Source organism: Diplotaxodon limnothrissa, linkage group LG3 (genome assembly GCF_057381915.1).
Source record: "Diplotaxodon limnothrissa isolate DT_005_m linkage group LG3, D_limnothrissa_male_GT1.1, whole genome shotgun sequence".
NCBI classification, from domain to species: Eukaryota; Metazoa; Chordata; class Actinopteri; order Cichliformes; family Cichlidae; genus Diplotaxodon; species Diplotaxodon limnothrissa.
The window spans coordinates 3,143,194-3,162,152 of NC_140598.1; the positions used below are offsets into that span (position 1 = coordinate 3,143,194).

General features: G+C 44.7%; 2 protein-coding genes across 2 annotated transcripts in view; both read right to left on the reverse strand.

Annotated features, from left to right (window-relative positions):
* LOC146634286 (NLR family CARD domain-containing protein 3-like) overlaps nucleotides 1–18,959 on the reverse strand; it is a 612,463-nt gene that overhangs the window by 460,282 nt on the left and 133,222 nt on the right. The window lies entirely within an intron of this gene.
* LOC146634293 (protein DVR-1-like) lies at nucleotides 5,401–7,887 on the reverse strand. The gene has a single exon (XM_085375157.1). The coding sequence runs from the start codon at nucleotides 7,730–7,732 to the stop codon at nucleotides 6,554–6,556; it is 1,179 nt and encodes a 392-aa protein (XP_085231283.1). The 5' UTR covers nucleotides 7,733–7,887; the 3' UTR covers nucleotides 5,401–6,553.

An 18,959-nucleotide genomic window follows, 5' to 3' on the forward strand; every position in this document is an offset into this window, starting at 1 on the left:
TCAAAGCTACAAAAATCACCCGAGTGCCAAAGAAGTGCCACTGTTCCCTGCTTCAATGACTACCGGCTGGTGACACTTACACCCATCATCGCAAAGTGCTTTGAGAGGCTGGTATTGAGGCACATGAAAACTCACCTCAGCTCAGCTGCTACAGTTTGCCTACTGCCCAAACCGCTCCAGAAATCATGCCATCTCGTCTGCTGTTCACCTTTCTCTCTCCCAGGATCACCACAGGGCTGTGTGCTTAGTCCACTGCTGTTCACCTTGCTAACACATGACTGTACTGCACAGTACAGCTCAAATCACATGATCAAGTTTGCAGATGACACAACAGTGGTGGGTCTCATCACCAACAACAATGAGTCTAAATACAGAGAGAAGGTACAGCAGTCTGTCTTCTGGTGTGGTTCCTGCAAGTTTCAAACATGCACTAGTGCAGCCACTGCTTAAGAAACCTGGCCTTGATCAGAATCAGAAAGGGTTTTATTGCCAAATGTTGAGCAGGTTTATAACATTAGGAAATTGCTGCGGTGCTTCAGTGCAAACATACTGTCATAAATTACGCTAAAATAGACATTAAAATAAAAATAAGAATAAGAATTAAAAGTGCTAAGTAGATAGATATATACATGAGTGCAGGTGGTGATCAGTGCCAAACATTGAATGATGCAGTGAACACAGCGTAGGGTCATGTGTTAGTGGTGGGAACAGTCTTATGGTTACTGTTCATGTGTCCAACAGCAGAGGGGAAGAAACTGTTCTTATGGCGAGAGGTTCTGGTGCGAATGGACCGGAGCCTCCTGCCTGAGGGGAGCAGGTCAAACAGACTGTGTCCAGGGTGAGAAGGGTCAGCTGAGATCCGAGCTGCATGCCCCAGTGTCCTGGAGGTGTACAGGTCCTGCAGAGATGGGAGTCTGCAGCCAATCACCTTCTCAGCAGAGCGCACAACACGCTGCAGTCTCTGTTTGTCCCTGATAGTGGCTCCAGCGTACCACACGGTGATGGAGGAGGTGAGGATGGACTCGATGATTGCAGTGTAGAATTGCATCATCGTCCGTGTTGGCAGGTTGAATTTCTTCAGCTGCCTCAGGAAATACATCCTCTGCTGGGCTTTCTTAATGACGGAGGTGATGGTGGGCTCCCACTTCAGGTCCTGGGTGATGGTGGTACCCAGGAAGTGGAATGAGTCCACAGAGGTGATGGGGGTGTCAGTCAGGATGATGGTGGGGAGTGGGGCTGTGTGCTTCCTGAAGTCCACAATAATCTCCACTGTCTTCTGGGCATTCAGCACCAGGTTGTTGTGGCTGCACCAGGACATCAGACGTTCAACCTCCCTCCTGTAGGCAGACTCATCCCCGTCCGAGATAAGTCCAATAACGGTGGTGTCATCTGCAAGCTTGACAGACTGGTGGGTGGAGGTGCAGCAGTTGGTGTACAGGGAGAAGAGCAGAGGAGAAAGAACACAGCCCTGAGGGGAGCCGGTGCTGATGGTCCGGGAGTCCGAGACATTCTTTCCCAGCCTCACATGCTGCTTCCTGTCCGTCAGGAAGTCAGTGATCCACCGGCAGATGGGATCAGGCACATTCATCTGGGAAAGCTTGCCTCGGAGATGGTCTGGAAGGATGGTGTTGAAGGCAGAGCTGAAGTCCACAAACAGGATCCTGGCGTAGGTTCCTGGGGAGTCCAGATGCTGCAGGATGAAGTGTAGGGCCATGTTGATGGCGTCATCTACAGACTTGTTGGCTCTGTATGCAAACTGCAGGGGGTCCAGGAGGGGGGCCGTGAGGGTCTTGAGATAGGAGAGAACCAGGCGCTCAAATGACTTCATGACCACAGATGTCAGAGCCACGGGTCTGTAGTCATTTAGTCCAGTGATCCTAGGTTTCTTGGGGACAGGGATTATGGTAGAGGACTTGAAGCAGGCAGGCACATGACATGCCTGCAGTGAGGAGTTGAAAATGCCAGAAAACAGTGGGGCCAGCTCGTTTGCACAGTGTCTGAGGGTGGCAGGAGACACACCGTCTGGGCCGGGAGCTTTTCGAGCATTCAGACTCTTAAACTGCTTCCTCACATCTGCTTCATGAATATGAAGAGTTGTGGTGGGAGGAGGTGGTGTGAAATCCTCTTTTGTGTGGGGTGAGGAGGGGGGTGTTGTAGGTGAAGTGTTTGAAGGTGGTGATGGCTCTATGGAGGGGGGAGAGGTGGGGGAATGAGTGTCCAAAGTGTCTCTATTGTTGGGGCCGTTGGAGGTGTGAAGGCTGCCTGATGGCTCGTCAAAACGGCAGTAAAAGTCGTTGAGGGTGTTGGCTAAGAGCAAGTCATCAGTGGAGTGGGGGGTTTTAGGCTTGTAGTTGGTGATATTCCTAAAACCTTTCCACACAGAGGCAGAGTCATTCTCTGAGATCTGCTGCTGCATCTTCTCAGAGTGCTGGTGTTTAGCAATGTCCACTTCTTTAGTGAACCTGTACTTGGCCTCTCTGCAGCAGTCCCTGTCTCCGCTTCTGAACGCCTTTCTCTTTTCCAGCCACAGCTTTTTGAGTTTAGGAGTAAACCAGGGTTTGTCATTGTTATAACTCACCCTGGTGCGTGATGGCACAATGCTGTCCTCACAGAAGTGGATATAGGAGGTGACGGTGTCCGTAAACTCGTCCAAGCTGTTAGAAGCAGCCTTCATTGTGTCCCAGTCTGTAGACTCCAAACACGTGCGAAGCTCCTCCACAGCCTTGTTGCTCCACAGTTTTTTGGTCCTCACGACAGGTTTGGAGAGCTTCAGCCTCTGTCTGTACGTGGGGATTAGAAGGATCATGACGTGGTCAGAAAGTCCGAGTGAAGCGATAGGCCCCACTGATCGTGCTGTAACAGTGGTCTAATGTCCTCTCCTCTCTGGTCGGGCATTTAATATACTGCTTGTATTTGGGAAGCTCATGGCTCAGATTGGCTTTGTTAAAGTCCCCAAGAGTAATGATGAGAGAGTCCGGGAATGTCCGCTCCATGTGCAGTATCTGCTCCGCGAGTGCGCACTGAGCTGCCTGCGCATCCGCATGTGGCGGGATGTAAACAGCGGCCAGGATGAATGAAGCAAACTCCCGCAGAGAATAAAACGGTTTGCAGTGAATAAAAAGGTATTCCAGAGAGGAAGAGCAGTGCTGAGCAATCACTGTTACATCTGTGCACCAGCCACACAGTTTTAGCGAACTATAGGCCTACTTCCAAGCTCCCTTTACTTTCCAAGGTTTTAGAGAAAATTGTTTTTAGTCAACTGAAAGATTTTCTAGATGATAATGGCATCCAAATTTATTTACCCCTGAAGCAGAAGGGTGGCATCTCCATAAAACCTCTCACAACATGCCTAGATGACATTAAAGCTTGGTTGGCTCTAAACTTTTTAAATTTTAATGAAAAGAAAACAGAGTGGTTGGTGTTTGGACCCAGTGGTCCCTGCGAGTCCTCCTCTGTTGATTTGGGACCCCTGGAAGTTTATTTTAAACCTGTTGTTATTGATCGTGGTTTTAAGTTGGATGGTGATTTTAAATTGGACAACCAAATCAGAGCAGTGGTGAAGTCCAGTTTTTATCATTTAAGGCGACTGGCAAGAGTAAAATCTTTTCTTTCAAGGCAGCACCTTGAAACAGTGATCCATGCTTTTATTTCTTCGCGCCTGGACTACTGTAACGCACTTTACGTGGGGGTCAGTCAGTCATTGCTCTCAAGTCTGCAGCTGGTCCAAAACGCTGCTTCATGACTCCTAACAGGAACTTTTAAAATAGAGCATATAACCCCTGTTCCAGCCTCACTGCACTGGCTGCCTGTGTCTTTTAGAGTTAATTTTAAAATTCTTATGTTCACAGTCTTGCCCCGCCTTACCTCTCTGAGCTTCTTCATCTCCACACACCCTGTCGGTCTCCCAGGTCAGCTGACCAGCTGCCCCTGGAGGTACTGAGATCCAGGAGGAAGCTCAGAGGGGAGCGGGCCTTCTTTATCGTGGCTCCAAAATGATGGAATAATTTGCCCTTGCACGTTAGAGAGGCCCCTTCACTGTCCAATTTTAAATTGCGTCTTAAAACCCACTTTTATTCTTTGGCCTTTAACCTCAGTGAGACTTAATTTCCCCTTGAAATTAAATTGCCGTACTTTCCGGACTACAAAGCGCACCTGAATATTAGCCACACAAGCTAAAATCAGGGGAAAATCCTGTTTTGTACCTACATCAGCCGCACCTGACTAAAAGCCGCAGGTGCTTTAATGTTTACTTACCATATGTAAGAGAATATGCACAAAGGGGATTGTCAGGAAACAGATGGCTGTTTGGGAACACATCCCTTGTATTAATATTTTGAAAAACAAGTTACCGGTACATATTTGCACAACTTTTTATGTACAAGTACCGGTAATTACAAGAACGAAACATGTACTGTGCTTTATAAACGAGTAACAAATGTAGTAGTACATAACAATAACCTACAGCACACCAGAAAAAACGATTCGGCCTACCTTTTAGGCTCAGGTGCAGTAACATGGCTTTAACAAGAAGAAAAGTCAGTCATTCACCACCATCTTTCTCTTCTTCCTGCGCACTAAAACCACCAAAGTCCTCTTCTCCAGTGTCGGCTTTCAAAACCAAAAAAATTCTCGTTGTCAGTGTTGGAGTCGAACACCCTCTGAAGGGCTGTGGCGGTGTCCTCATCTCCATCACGCAGCAGTCCAGCCCTTTGAAATCCGTTGGTGATCGTGGATGTTTTCACACTTCTCCACTCTGTCATAAATTTGTGACACCAGAATGGCCCACCTCTGAAATTTTTCATCTTCATTTCGTTGGCGACTGTTTTGGCTTTTAGTCGGATCTTCACACCTGAAACACCTCACCCGTTTGCTCTTTACAATCATACCTTCATAGTACAAGACATCACAACACTTCTTTTTTTACTATGAAACACTATCAGAAAAGAAATAAACCTTTAAAAGCTATCACCCACATTTAAAAACATTCTATTAAAAAAACAACAAATATGACTGAAAGTATTACATTTATAGTTGCATGTTATTATCTCTGTATGAAATATTGAGTTCTATTTTAATTTTTTGAAAGCCTACACTGGCTGTTTTAGTGGAAGTACACGTATAGGTTAATGATACCTAGCCAATATAATCCACTCAAAATGCTCTACAACCTTACCTGAATAAATCTAGGCCAAGTGAGCTGATATTAGGTGATTTCAAGGACACATTTTACTCAAAGCTGAACCCCTACAGCTATTTATTTTAGCATGTATTGATTTCATTACTAATTTCACAACCAATTTGATTTGTGTACATTTGAACTAATGGAGCTCTGTAGAGTTAAGGATGCTGGGAATTCCTTTTTTTTTTTTTTTTTTTTTTTTTTCAAAATATAGCCTTGAGGTTTACTTCTTGACCTCACCGATTCTTTGGATATCCCAGCTGGAGGAGAGTCCGGGGCTGCCCTGTATCCCCCTCCACAGTAGTTTTCCTCTAATTCTATTGTTTAGTCTGGGGGGGCTGTCCTCTCCCCAGGCTATTAACTGTGGCTCCCTGTTTATCTGGCTGAGGCAGCTTTTACTCATTATACGACAGGTAGACCCCCACTGTCAATACATTCTTCCCTCCATACAGAGTTACACACCAAAGTTTATAGCTAAACCAACTAATTTGTACGTCAGAGGTCAGGGTTCAGCAACTTAATGTCATTCTTGAGAGCTTTAAGGTCGCATGAAATGCTCTGAGAACACAATGGGAGGAATAGCCGCCTTGAGACCAGGAGGCCCAGGTTCGAATCCTGCTCAAACCCACTACTGTCCTTAAAACAGGGGTTGACTAAGCGTAGATGTAAGTGACTTTGCAAAATGTCCCAAATTTAGCAGCAGTGCTGATGGACGGGAGGTAGTTGGACACCTTACAGTGCGTGTACGTCGCGTCCTCATAGTGGTACCAGAGGGAGATGAAGATGCAGGCTATGAAGCCGGTCACCGGCAGCAGAACAGTCCCCACGGCGAAGCTTTTGAACGGCAGCCGGATGAGGAGCCGGTCCCGGTCCAGGCTGCTGTACGGCCCCTGGAGGATCCTTCACGGCTCCCCGGGCTCGCTCCTCCTCGCTGCCATCGAGCCCCGAGTCTTGCTTTTTTTTTTTTTCTTATTAAAAGCAAAATAGTTCTTAAAATCTGCTTTTTGTTAAACAAAACTTAACTCCCTTTTAGGTCTTGGACTCAGAAAATGCTATTGGATCGATGCCGCCCAGTATTGCAAGTGATGTGTAACAGACCACTTAAGCCATTGTTAAAACTGAAAAACACTAAATTCCTAATTTTATTTCATTAGGCTTAAAACAAAAGACAAACAAAAGCTTTCAATAAGAGCAAATAGGTTAAATTCTTTAGAAATTACTGTCTGCAAACATATTCCATTACGTATTGAAAAACAATCACTTTAAAAAATTGCAGTAGCAACAATTCTAGACTCGCATCACTGGATAAAGCAGCTGAATGAATCAGAGGATAATATCTGGTGACCGGAGGCCAATCAGAAGCGTCCAGCATCTTCAGCGACACCCGCATTCATCCACCACCATGTCCTGGTAATGCTGAAGCACCACATTGTCATTGTTGTCGTAGTAGAGCATGGAGATCGAGGAGAGACGGATGGGGACGCAGCAGGGCTGTGGCGTGTTCTCTGGATCCAAGGAATGCACCAGGGTCTGCAGGATGGCATGGTTGGTGCCGTTCAGGCTCTCACTGAGCGGGAACGGACACTCCCCGTGGCAGTAGTTGGCCATGAAGCCCTGCGGGGCGATTACCCAGTCCTGCCAGCCGACATCTTTAAAACTGATGTAGAGACGGCGAGCTTTACACACATTGCTGGGTGTCACGGGGATGTGGATGGCGCTTCTCCTCTGTCTGGACCGACACCGATTTGGGTTGAGGGACACAGCCACTAGTGAGGCCTGAACCAACGGGAAGGTGAAGTCTTGTTCCAGTGGGAGGGAGTTACCGGGGTAAAACAGAAAGAACTCTTCCGGGTGTGGTCCGAGAGGGAGCAACTCTAAAATTAAGCCGTAGTTAGACCCCGGTTTGCGCCAGCTCTCTGCCACCGCTGTGAGATCGATGGTGATGGAGGTGGACTCGGGCTGCAGCTGGACCGACTGGGACAGCAGGAGTCTGCGGTTCGCCTTAGGATTAGTTCCCTTCAAAGTCGATCGGATCACTTTATAAAGAGAGGCACTAATGGCCTGGGACCCTTGCAGCAGCTGCACGGGACTGAGGGGCTTCCAGTGGAGCTTGATTTCCAGCTGAGCCAGAGATAGCATCTCCACAGGCTGCAGGATGGACATGTTGAAGAAAAGATGCTTCTCCAGGCAAGCCTGACAGCTGCTGCTCCAGCCAGACACCATCCTGCCTTGGTCTTGGATGTATCTGACGATGTTGCCGCGGACTCCATACTCTGACACCGTGCAGGGCTGGCTCTCCAGAGCCTGGAGCTTCTCGGCCCTCCGGAACATCCTCCAGAGAGCGGAGGGGACATGGCGCCGGGGCTGGAGGCTCCCTGCAGGCCTCGGCCTCTCGGAGAGCCCCAGGGACATCAGGAGGAGCTGCTCCTGCCTGTTTGTGTCCTCCACGGGTGAAAGGGCACACGCACCGAGAAAACACACTGCCAGCAGCAACACAGGAGTCATGCCCGGACTTTCTGTTGATGAGTCCCGAGTCTTGCCGCGTCCACTCATTTTGGTTCTTTTCTTCGTAGCATCGAGAGTAAGAGAAAATGTGGCCCGATCTGCTCAAAGCCTCGCTTATATTTCCGCAGAGCGCGGGCGGATTCGTCACGCACCAATCGCAGAGAGGCTTGCGGCAGCGCGCAAATTCAATGCAATTTTCTCCAATGAGCAGCACACACCGAGGCGGGGCGATGCGCCACGTGGAGCCCGTCACCAATCACGGAGCGGCACGGCGTCACAGCCAGTCACACACTTTAAGAGCAGCGAGTCTCCTCTGTTCGCTACATCCAGCTGGCTCGCCGCATCCGTGGAGAGAGAGCTTAAGCTGCACGCTCTCCTACCAACAACGGCTCTTTTCAGAGCCACCTCACTCACTCACACCAAGAGCTCGCTCCTTTATTGTTATTCTTAGTATTGTTTTTAAAATTGAATCTTATGCTCACACTTCAATCTTCATGCTGTTTCTATTCCTGAAATTACAGTTGGCATCAACATGGAATTCACTGACTTCAGTTACGAAATTTATATTTATTAAAGTATTTTTCAAAGAAACCTGTTAGTCACTTAAACTCAAGTTCACTCATAAAATGTGTCCTTCATAATAACGTTACAGGCTATGCTAGGCTTTGGCCCAATACGCGGGTTATGGATGAGAATAGAATGACGCAAAGGACACCGCTTCCTCGTTTCTCTATTGTCAAGTCAAGTCATCTTTATAGCACAGTTAAAAGACATCAAGTGTCGTTCAAAGTGCTGGACAGAGGGATAATATAATAAAAACAATATAGATAAGATGAAAACATTGTAGAAAAATTGTAAGACATCCATATGTGTACATGCAAATATGCACTGTTATCTTTTGCAAGTAAAGCAACCGTCTCATGAAAACTTTTCGTCGTTGTTTCCTTAAAAAATGTTTATATTTGTGACAAAAGTGTGCAAAATGCCCAACACACACAATCAAACACGATCTGTACAGCGTGATGAACGTCATCTGTTTTAAATATATTAACTGAACAATCTGCAACAGAGTTTGACAATATTTTAAATAATTCTTTATTTTTTGAAAAGTGTTTTATGTGCTACATTTACAGCTTACCTTTATGATGCACCGCAACAGAACAAACTAATGAACACATTATTCAAATCAACTTGTTCTCCTGGTCCATTTTAGATCAAATCTAAAAGTTTAAATTTTATTCAATTTGTATTTGTCACATAGACAATCATACATAGTGCGACATGCAGTGAAATGCTTATGCCAGACCATACAAAAACGAAACGAAACTAGCAATAAATAATATACAATACAATAATACTACTACTACTACTACTAATAATAATAATAATCTTGGTTTGTCTTAGAAACGTGTAAGTTGTTTGAGGAGTCACATGAGTAGCCTATATTTCTGTCATAGGTTTCATGTTTAATAATGCTGCTTTGTTGATTTTCACGGTTTCTGTTTGGAGACAGAACAAACAAACCGATAAAGCTCGTATTTTACGTTTCCTGTTTTACCACCATGCGAAGGGACTTTACCTCGTTAGTGCTGCTGTGTGTGTGTGCGTGGGTCGCAGGGGAGGGGCACTATGTGTTGTAACCAGTGACTATGATGTAACTGTACAAAGTGTGTCAGTCTTGTCAGCCCACTAGCCCAGACACCGACCAAACGGCTAGCCCCTGCCCCAGATGGCGAACAGAGAACGGGGGTGTGTGAAGACCCCACGCCTCACTCCTCCCGCTCACTTATTGTGTTGATGCATGCACTGATCAGTGGTCTTTGATCAGTGGGTTTTGGTCAGTGGTGTTGATCAATGGTCATGAGAATTTGCATAATTATGATTAAGGAACTGACCTCCCAGCCCATTGTTCCTTCAGTGGGCTGGTTTCAGTCATTATGCAAATGTACTGTTTATAAGATTGGAAACCTGCAGTTAGCTGAGACTGATAAAGTCACTTGGATGAGTGACGAAACGTTTCTCCCACAAAACGCTACGTCCAGATGAACAGAATCAACTTTTGGAGATTTACTTTCCTGGATGATTGAGAATGCATCAAGATGATGCATGCTATTCTAACGTACATTTAAAACATGGGAGGGGCATGGTGCCATGCCTGAGGCTCAAACACAGGTGAATAAATTTGTTTATTATTTATTCAAATTCAGTTAATTCCGTTTTTTTTAAAGACTCGGGTTTACTGTATATTGTCAGGATTATCTATGTACAGCTGACCAGAATCCATCAGATTCTGCAAACACAAATATGGTGTTGTGGCGATCGGGAGCTTAAAGCTTTACAGTCACAGGGGAAACCCGACTACGCCAACCTGGGAGTTTCACACAGACAGTATCTATAGATACTATGTACTATGCAAATGAACTATATAACTATAGTTAGTGCCTTCTTGTTCATTTACATAGTTTCTAAGGTTTGTAACACTTGAGCCAGAGCCGTGATTGGGAGTAAAATAACGAATTTATTGACAGCTATTTAAAACAGACATCAGAAGATGCAATCATGTATTTGCACGTGTACTGTTAACTGATTCAGAGCCTGGATTACCAGTGGGCGAATGCATAAATAATCACGAACCACGGAATATCCCACCACCAGGGCACCCAGTCACCTCTACTTTAGGCCTTCAGAGTAAAAACACAACTTATTAATAGACCCGAAACGGGAAATCAAATACGTCCTCTGTGGTTAATCCGACTCCACAAACATACCAGTAGTACGAACAGCCTTAATCAACCAAAAATAAATATAAATAAATAAATAAATGAATCAAAATAGCAGCTACTATTTATAGTCGGACCATACAATTTGATTGGCCACAACCGATGATTAGCAATGCAATGTTAAAATAAAATATTATTTCTGCTTCACGGATTTCACCCAGCTCAAAAATCACATTTACACAGCACACAGCAGAGTCAAGTACACTTGATGTGTGGACTTTATAACAGTTTTAAATTGTGTTGATAGGCACGTGAAACCAGAGTTATGATAAAAAAAAATATATATATATATATATATATATATATATGCAATGTTTGTGTAGGAACCATAATTGAATGTATTGAATTTTGATGATCACTGGGTTTTTATTTGTTTGGTTGTTATGGGAGTCACGTGGGTGCTAGCGGTGACATAAATGGGCGTTGTCAGTCTGTCATTCACTGGGTTTTGATTTTGACAGAGAGGAGGGCTGGATAGCCGTAGTTTTTGTTGACCGCTGCACTACATGTTTCGCTTCGTTATATTAGAGCCTGTGACGTTGTAAGAGTCTGAATCAGGAGCTGATGATATTACTCTGTAAACTCTCAAAGCACTTTAATAAACAAGCAAACAATTCCACCTCTCGCATTATTGCGTAAAGTTGACAGCGCGTCAGGCAAATAGGCAGGCTCCAGCCCCGGCCTGTAGCGACTGTGGAAGTCGCTACATCTTTAGTCAACAAAAAACGGCATTCTGGAGAAGCAAGCCGCAAGCAGGATCAAAGAAATCAGATCAAGGAACCTGAAAGACGCCAAGTAAGTGCAGCGCATCTGTATGAGTGAGCCCAGCAGCACCGACACACCTGACGCAATTCTGAGGAGCGCAGGTAAGAATACCTGTGTATGTCTGGTTGTGGAAAAGGAAGCCACATTGTGCATTAGCGCTGAGATGCTTCAAAAGGACACACTGAACGGAATGGAATGGATGTTGGTTAAATGTGCAACGTTTTGGCTGCGCTCTTGGAATGATGTCTGCGCTGCGTCTTATTAATTATGCTGCTTGGATGACGTTTACATGGACAATTAAAGTGCCGCTACGTTGAAAGGATTTTATGGTCAAAGTCTATTGTGGCTTCCAGTGGATATGTTTTAATGGATGATCCCTTTGTGACTTTTACCCCCTGTGTGCCCCTCTGTGTATCTGTGAGCCCTCGTTTCCCCTCGTGTTTTATTCCACGTTTTCCCCAGCCCGTTATGTCTGTGCTCTCCCCGTGCTCCCTCTCTCCTCCTGTCTGCGCCTCTGTGTACTTCCTGTTTTACTTTGACAGTCTCCCGTCAGTATGTGTCATGTTGTGTTGCTCCTGCCCTGTCTCGTTATGATTATCTGTGTCAGCTGTGTTCCCCATGTGCTCCCACCTCCCTCGTTAAATCTCTGTGTATTTATGTCTGCGTCTCCCTCTGTTCAGTGTCACATTCTCTCTCATTCATGGCCGTGAGCTTCTCTGTGTGCTAGTGTATTGCTTCCCAGTGTAGTTTCTTATCAGTTTGTTTCGCCGTTTCCCTCCAGCAATAAAGCTGTGTTATTGGGCATCTAACACGTATAATACATTATTGTGGTGTATGTCTCCCTATACTAATTGGTGCCAGAGTGAAGAAGCCTCCTGTTCCTCGTCATTACTTGCTTTAGCATGTGATACCTCACAATCATCCCTATTAAACTGGTCTTCCAACCCAGTTGTTACTGAAACATTAAAAATTTGACACTTTGGTTGGCTCACCCTCCCTCTTGCAACCCCGATCTGCCACAATCACTTATTTGTTCCAGCAAAGATTGACTTTATGTTCTAAAACAGAAAATCTTAAGGTACTGATGATCTATACGTAAATGAGGTTTTTGCAAGTTTTAACGAACTAGTTACTCGCTTTAATTTCATTAAATCCGATTTTATACGGTACTTCCAGGAGCCAAAACTTTGTTAAAGGGTAAAAACTAGCTTCCCCACCTAGTGAATCTCTTTTAAACAGTACCAAGATGAAATGGGAGTCAGAACTCCATATGAGTTTTTCTGAGTTGTTGTGGGATGGAGCGGTAGGGGCCATTAATTTGTCTTGTAGTTGCGCCAGACTTTCATTAATACAATTTAAAATTTTCCACAGATTACACTACAGTAAAGAAAAACTGTCAACATTTTACCCAGATAAATTTGATGATAAATGTAACAGATGCTCACAGATACCTTGCAATCTTACTCATATGTCCTGGGCGTGCCCTAGGTTGTCTGAATTTTGGCATCAATTCTTCAAAATAATTTCAGATATATTGGGTATAAAATTGATTCCGACTCCACATATCGCTATATTTGGAAAACCACCAAATAACCTTCATACTACAACTATTCAAAATAACCTTATTGCCTTTGCTTCTCTCATCGCTAGAAAAATAATTTTGTTGTTGTGGAAATCATCTCAGCCACCATTAATTAAAGTCTGGTTATAGGATATCTTAGGACTCTTAAAATTGGAGAAGATAAAATTCTCCATCAGAGGCTCATCCGATAGATTTTTCTTTTCTTTTTTTTTTTTTTTTTTTTTTCTTCACTCACTGGAAACCATTACTTAAATACTTAGAAAAGTAGAACTCTCTCTGTAGTCCACCATATGACAGTGTACAAATTGTTCTGCTATTCCCGGCAGTGGCTGTTCTACCTTATAAGAATGCTTTATTTAAAGATATTCCAGCATTATTAATTTGTTTCAACCGCTGAGCAGGGATTCAGTAATATTAATATTGTTACTACTCTTAATATTTAAGATTTATTAATGTTAATATTAAACTATAAGGATACGCACTACTATCTTATTGTTGATTTCTTGTTCTTGCTTTTTTTGTATATTTTGTATGGGTTAATTCATTTCCTCTGTAACATATTCATTTTTACATTATTGGGAGGGAGTGGGGGTATTCAGGTACTCATCCCATTTATGTTTTTTTTTTTTTTTTATATGCTATAAAAAAGAAAAAGATTATTTCTATATGTACCTATGTGTATTATGACAGTTTGGTATTGAAAAATAAAAGAAAACAAAGTGTAACCGGTTTTCCTTCCTCTGTGTCTGGCCATGACTGATTAGTCCCAGCTGTGTTCACACCTGTTACCCATCTCCTCGTTATCCTTCATGTGTGCCCTCTGTTCTTTGTCATGTTCTCCATAGTAGCTGTGCCATAGAGTGTCTTTCATGTTCTCTCAGTTATATCTGGTTATGAGTGCTTCAGTTGCCAAGATCTGAGTTCAAGTTTATCTTTTGTTTGCTTCTTTTAGTGTTTTGTCTTGTACTTTGCTTTATGTAATTACTATATCAAAAAAAGCTGCCTCTTTAAGTTAATATTGTCTCAGAGTCCTGTATTTGGGCTCTACTCTAGCCTCCAGCACAGCTCACCATGACACTTAAACTGTGTTTTGTCTGCTGAGCTGATCTTGAATGATTAACTCTCACAACCAATTTGGTCTTTTATAATTACAACAAAATAAAAGTCCTGCCAATGTCACAAAAAAGGAGGGAGAGATACCTGATAGAAATCAGTTCTGCCCAAATTTCATTAGAACATTGACTTTGCGACAAGAGGGGACAGCATGTTAGACCTTGTTTACATAAACATTCAGCATACAAGGCTTCACCCCTCCCCCAGATTGGACAATCTTAAATACACCACTGATCTATGCATCAAAGCTACAAAAATCACCCGAGTGCCAAAGAAGTGCCACTGTTCCCTGCTTCAATGACTACCGGCTGGTGACACTTACACCCATCATCGCAAAGTGCTTTGAGAGGCTGGTATTGAGGCACATGAAAACTCACCTCAGCTCAGCTGCTACAGTTTGCCTACTGCCCAAACCGCTCCAGAAATCATGCCATCTCGTCTGCTGTTCACCTTTCTCTCTCCCAGGATCACCACAGGGCTGTGTGCTTAGTCCACTGCTGTTCACCTTGCTAACACATGACTGTACTGCACAGTACAGCTCAAATCACATGATCAAGTTTGCAGATGACACAACAGTGGTGGGTCTCATCACCAACAACAATGAGTCTAAATACAGAGAGAAGGTACAGCAGTCTGTCTTCTGGTGTGGTTCCTGCAAGTTTCAAACATGCACTAGTGCAGCCACTGCTTAAGAAACCTGGCCTTGATCAGAATCAGAAAGGGTTTTATTGCCAAATGTTGAGCAGGTTTATAACATTAGGAAATTGCTGCGGTGCTTCAGTGCAAACATACTGTCATAAATTACGCTAAAATAGACATTAAAATAAAAATAAGAATAAGAATTAAAAGTGCTAAGTAGATAGATATATACATGAGTGCAGGTGGTGATCAGTGCCAAACATTGAATGATGCAGTGAACACAGCGTAGGGTCATGTGTTAGTGGTGGGAACAGTCTTATGGTTACTGTTCATGTGTCCAACAGCAGAGGGGAAGAAACTGTTCTTATGGCGAGAGGTTCTGGTGCGAATGGACCGGAGCCTCCTGCCTGAGGGGAGCAGGTCAAACAGACTGTGTCCAGGGTGAGAAGGGTCAGCTGAGATCCGAGCTGCATGCCCCAGTGTCCTGGAGGTGTACAGGTCCTGCAGAGATGGGAGTCTGCAGCCAATCACCTTCTCAGCAGAGCGCACAACACGCTGCAGTCTCTGTTTGTCCCTGATAGTGGCTCCAGCGTACCACACGGTGATGGAGGAGGTGAGGATGGACTCGATGATTGCAGTGTAGAATTGCATCATCGTCCGTGTTGGCAGGTTGAATTTCTTCAGCTGCCTCAGGAAATACATCCTCTGCTGGGCTTTCTTAATGACGGAGGTGATGGTGGGCTCCCACTTCAGGTCCTGGGTGATGGTGGTACCCAGGAAGTGGAATGAGTCCACAGAGGTGATGGGGGTGTCAGTCAGGATGATGGTGGGGAGTGGGGCTGTGTGCTTCCTGAAGTCCACAATAATCTCCACTGTCTTCTGGGCATTCAGCACCAGGTTGTTGTGGCTGCACCAGGACATCAGACGTTCAACCTCCCTCCTGTAGGCAGACTCATCCCCGTCCGAGATAAGTCCAATAACGGTGGTGTCATCTGCAAGCTTGACAGACTGGTGGGTGGAGGTGCAGCAGTTGGTGTACAGGGAGAAGAGCAGAGGAGAAAGAACACAGCCCTGAGGGGAGCCGGTGCTGATGGTCCGGGAGTCCGAGACATTCTTTCCCAGCCTCACATGCTGCTTCCTGTCCGTCAGGAAGTCAGTGATCCACCGGCAGATGGGATCAGGCACATTCATCTGGGAAAGCTTGCCTCGGAGATGGTCTGGAAGGATGGTGTTGAAGGCAGAGCTGAAGTCCACAAACAGGATCCTGGCGTAGGTTCCTGGGGAGTCCAGATGCTGCAGGATGAAGTGTAGGGCCATGTTGATGGCGTCATCTACAGACTTGTTGGCTCTGTATGCAAACTGCAGGGGGTCCAGGAGGGGGGCCGTGAGGGTCTTGAGATAGGAGAGAACCAGGCGCTCAAATGACTTCATGACCACAGATGTCAGAGCCACGGGTCTGTAGTCATTTAGTCCAGTGATCCTAGGTTTCTTGGGGACAGGGATTATGGTAGAGGACTTGAAGCAGGCAGGCACATGACATGCCTGCAGTGAGGAGTTGAAAATGCCAGAAAACAGTGGGGCCAGCTCGTTTGCACAGTGTCTGAGGGTGGCAGGAGACACACCGTCTGGGCCGGGAGCTTTTCGAGCATTCAGACTCTTAAACTGCTTCCTCACATCTGCTTCATGAATATGAAGAGTTGTGGTGGGAGGAGGTGGTGTGAAATCCTCTTTTGTGTGGGGTGAGGAGGGGGGTGTTGTAGGTGAAGTGTTTGAAGGTGGTGATGGCTCTATGGAGGGGGGAGAGGTGGGGGAATGAGTGTCCAAAGTGTCTCTATTGTTGGGGCCGTTGGAGGTGTGAAGGCTGCCTGATGGCTCGTCAAAACGGCAGTAAAAGTCGTTGAGGGTGTTGGCTAAGAGCAAGTCATCAGTGGAGTGGGGGGTTTTAGGCTTGTAGTTGGTGATATTCCTAAAACCTTTCCACACAGAGGCAGAGTCATTCTCTGAGATCTGCTGCTGCATCTTCTCAGAGTGCTGGTGTTTAGCAATGTCCACTTCTTTAGTGAACCTGTACTTGGCCTCTCTGCAGCAGTCCCTGTCTCCGCTTCTGAACGCCTTTCTCTTTTCCAGCCACAGCTTTTTGTTGTGCGCTCTGCTGAGAAGGTGATTGGCTGCAGACTCCCATCTCTGCAGGACCTGTACACCTCCAGGACACTGGGGCATGCAGCTCGGATCTCAGCTGACCCTTCTCACCCTGGACACAGTCTGTTTGACCTGCTCCCCTCAGGCAGGAGGCTCCGGTCCATTCGCACCAGAACCTCTCGCCATAAGAACAGTTTCTTCCCCTCTGCTGTTGGACACATGAACAGTAACCATAAGACTGTTCCCACCACTAACACATGACCCTACGCTGTGTTCACTGCATCATTCAATGTTTGGCACTGATCACCACCTGCACTCATGTATATATCTATCTACTTAGCACTTTTAATTCTTATTCTTATTTTTATTTTAATGTCTATTTTAGCGTAATTTATGACAGTATGTTTGCACTGAAGCACCGCAGCAATTTCCTAATGTTATAAACCTGCTCAACATTTGGCAATAAAACCCTTTCTGATTCTGATCAAGGCCAGGTTTCTTAAGCAGTGGCTGCACTAGTGCATGTTTGAAACTTGCAGGAACCACACCAGAAGACAGACTGCTGTACCTTCTCTCTGTATTTAGACTCATTGTTGTTGGTGATGAGACCCACCACTGTTGTGTCATCTGCAAACTTGATCATGTGATTTGAGCTGTACTGTGCAGTACAGTCATGTGTTAGCAAGGTGAACAGCAGTGGACTAAGCACACAGCCCTGTGGTGATCCTGTACTCAGTCTGAGGACTTTGGAAGTGTTATTTCCTATGGAGACAGACTGGGACCTGTCAGTTAGGAAGTCCAAGATCCAGTTGCAGAGAGTGATGTTTATTCCCAGTAGGTCCAACTTCTTTACCAGCCTCTGGGGAATGACAGTGTTGAATGCTGAGCTGAAGTCATTAAACAGCTATCTGGCATACGTGTCCTTTTTGTTGAGATGGGAGAGAGAAAGGTGAACAGCAGACGAGATGGCATGATTTCTGGAGCGGTTTGGGCAGTAGGCAAACTGTAGCAGCTCCAGATTTGGTGGAAGGTGAGTTTTCATGTGCCTCAATACCAGCCTCTCAAAGCACTTTGCGATGATGGGTGTAAGTGTCACCAGCCGGTAGTCATTGAGGCAGGAAACAGTGGCACTTCTTTGGTACTCGGGTGATTTTTGTAGTTTTGATGCATAGATCAGTGGTGTATTTAAGATTGTCCAATCTGGGGGAGGGGTGAAGCCTTGTATGCTGAATGTTTGAGTAAACAAGGTCTAACATGCTGTCCCCTCTTGTCGCAAAGTCAATGTTCTAATGAAATTTGGGCAGAACTGATTTCTATCAGGTATCTCTCCCTCCTTTTTTGTGACATTGGCAGGACTTTTGTTTTGTTGTAATTATAAAAGACCAAATTGGTTGTGAGAGTTGATCATTCAAGATCAGCTTAGCAGACAAAACACAGTTTAAGTGTCATGGTGAGCTGTGCTGGAGGCTAGAGTAGGGCCCAAATACAGGACTCTGAGACAATATTAACTTAAAGAGGCAGCTTTTTTTGATATAGTAATTACATAAAGCAAAGTACAAGACAAAACACTAAAAGAAGCAAACAAAAGATAAACTTGAACTCAGATCTTGGCAACTGAAGCACTCATAACCAGATATAACTGAGAGAACATGAAAGACACTCTATGGCACAGCTACTATGGAGAACATGACAAAGAACAGAGGGCACACATGAAGGATAACGAGGAGATGGGTAACAGGTGTGAACACAGCTGGGCCTAATCAGTCATGGCCAGACACAGAGGAAGGAAAACCGGTTACACTTTGTTTTCTTTTATTTTTCAATACCAAACTGTCATAATACACATAGGTACATATAGAAATGATCTTTTTCTTTTTTATAGCATATAAAAAAAAACAAATGGGATGAGTACCTGAATACCCCCACTCCCTCCCAATAATGTAAAAATGAATATGTTACAGAGGAAATGAATTAACCCATACAAAATATACAAAAAAAAGCAAGAACAAGAAATCAACAATAAGATAGTAGTGCGTATCCTTATAGTTTAATATTAACATTAATAAATCTTAAATATTAAGAGTAGTAACAATATTAATATTACTGAATCCCTGCTCAGCGGTTGAAACAAATTAATAATGCTGGAATATCTTTAAATAAAGCATTCTTATAAGGTAGAACAGCCACTGCCGGGAATAGCAGAACAATTTGTACACTGTCATATGGTGGACTACAGAGAGAGTTCTACTTTTCTAAG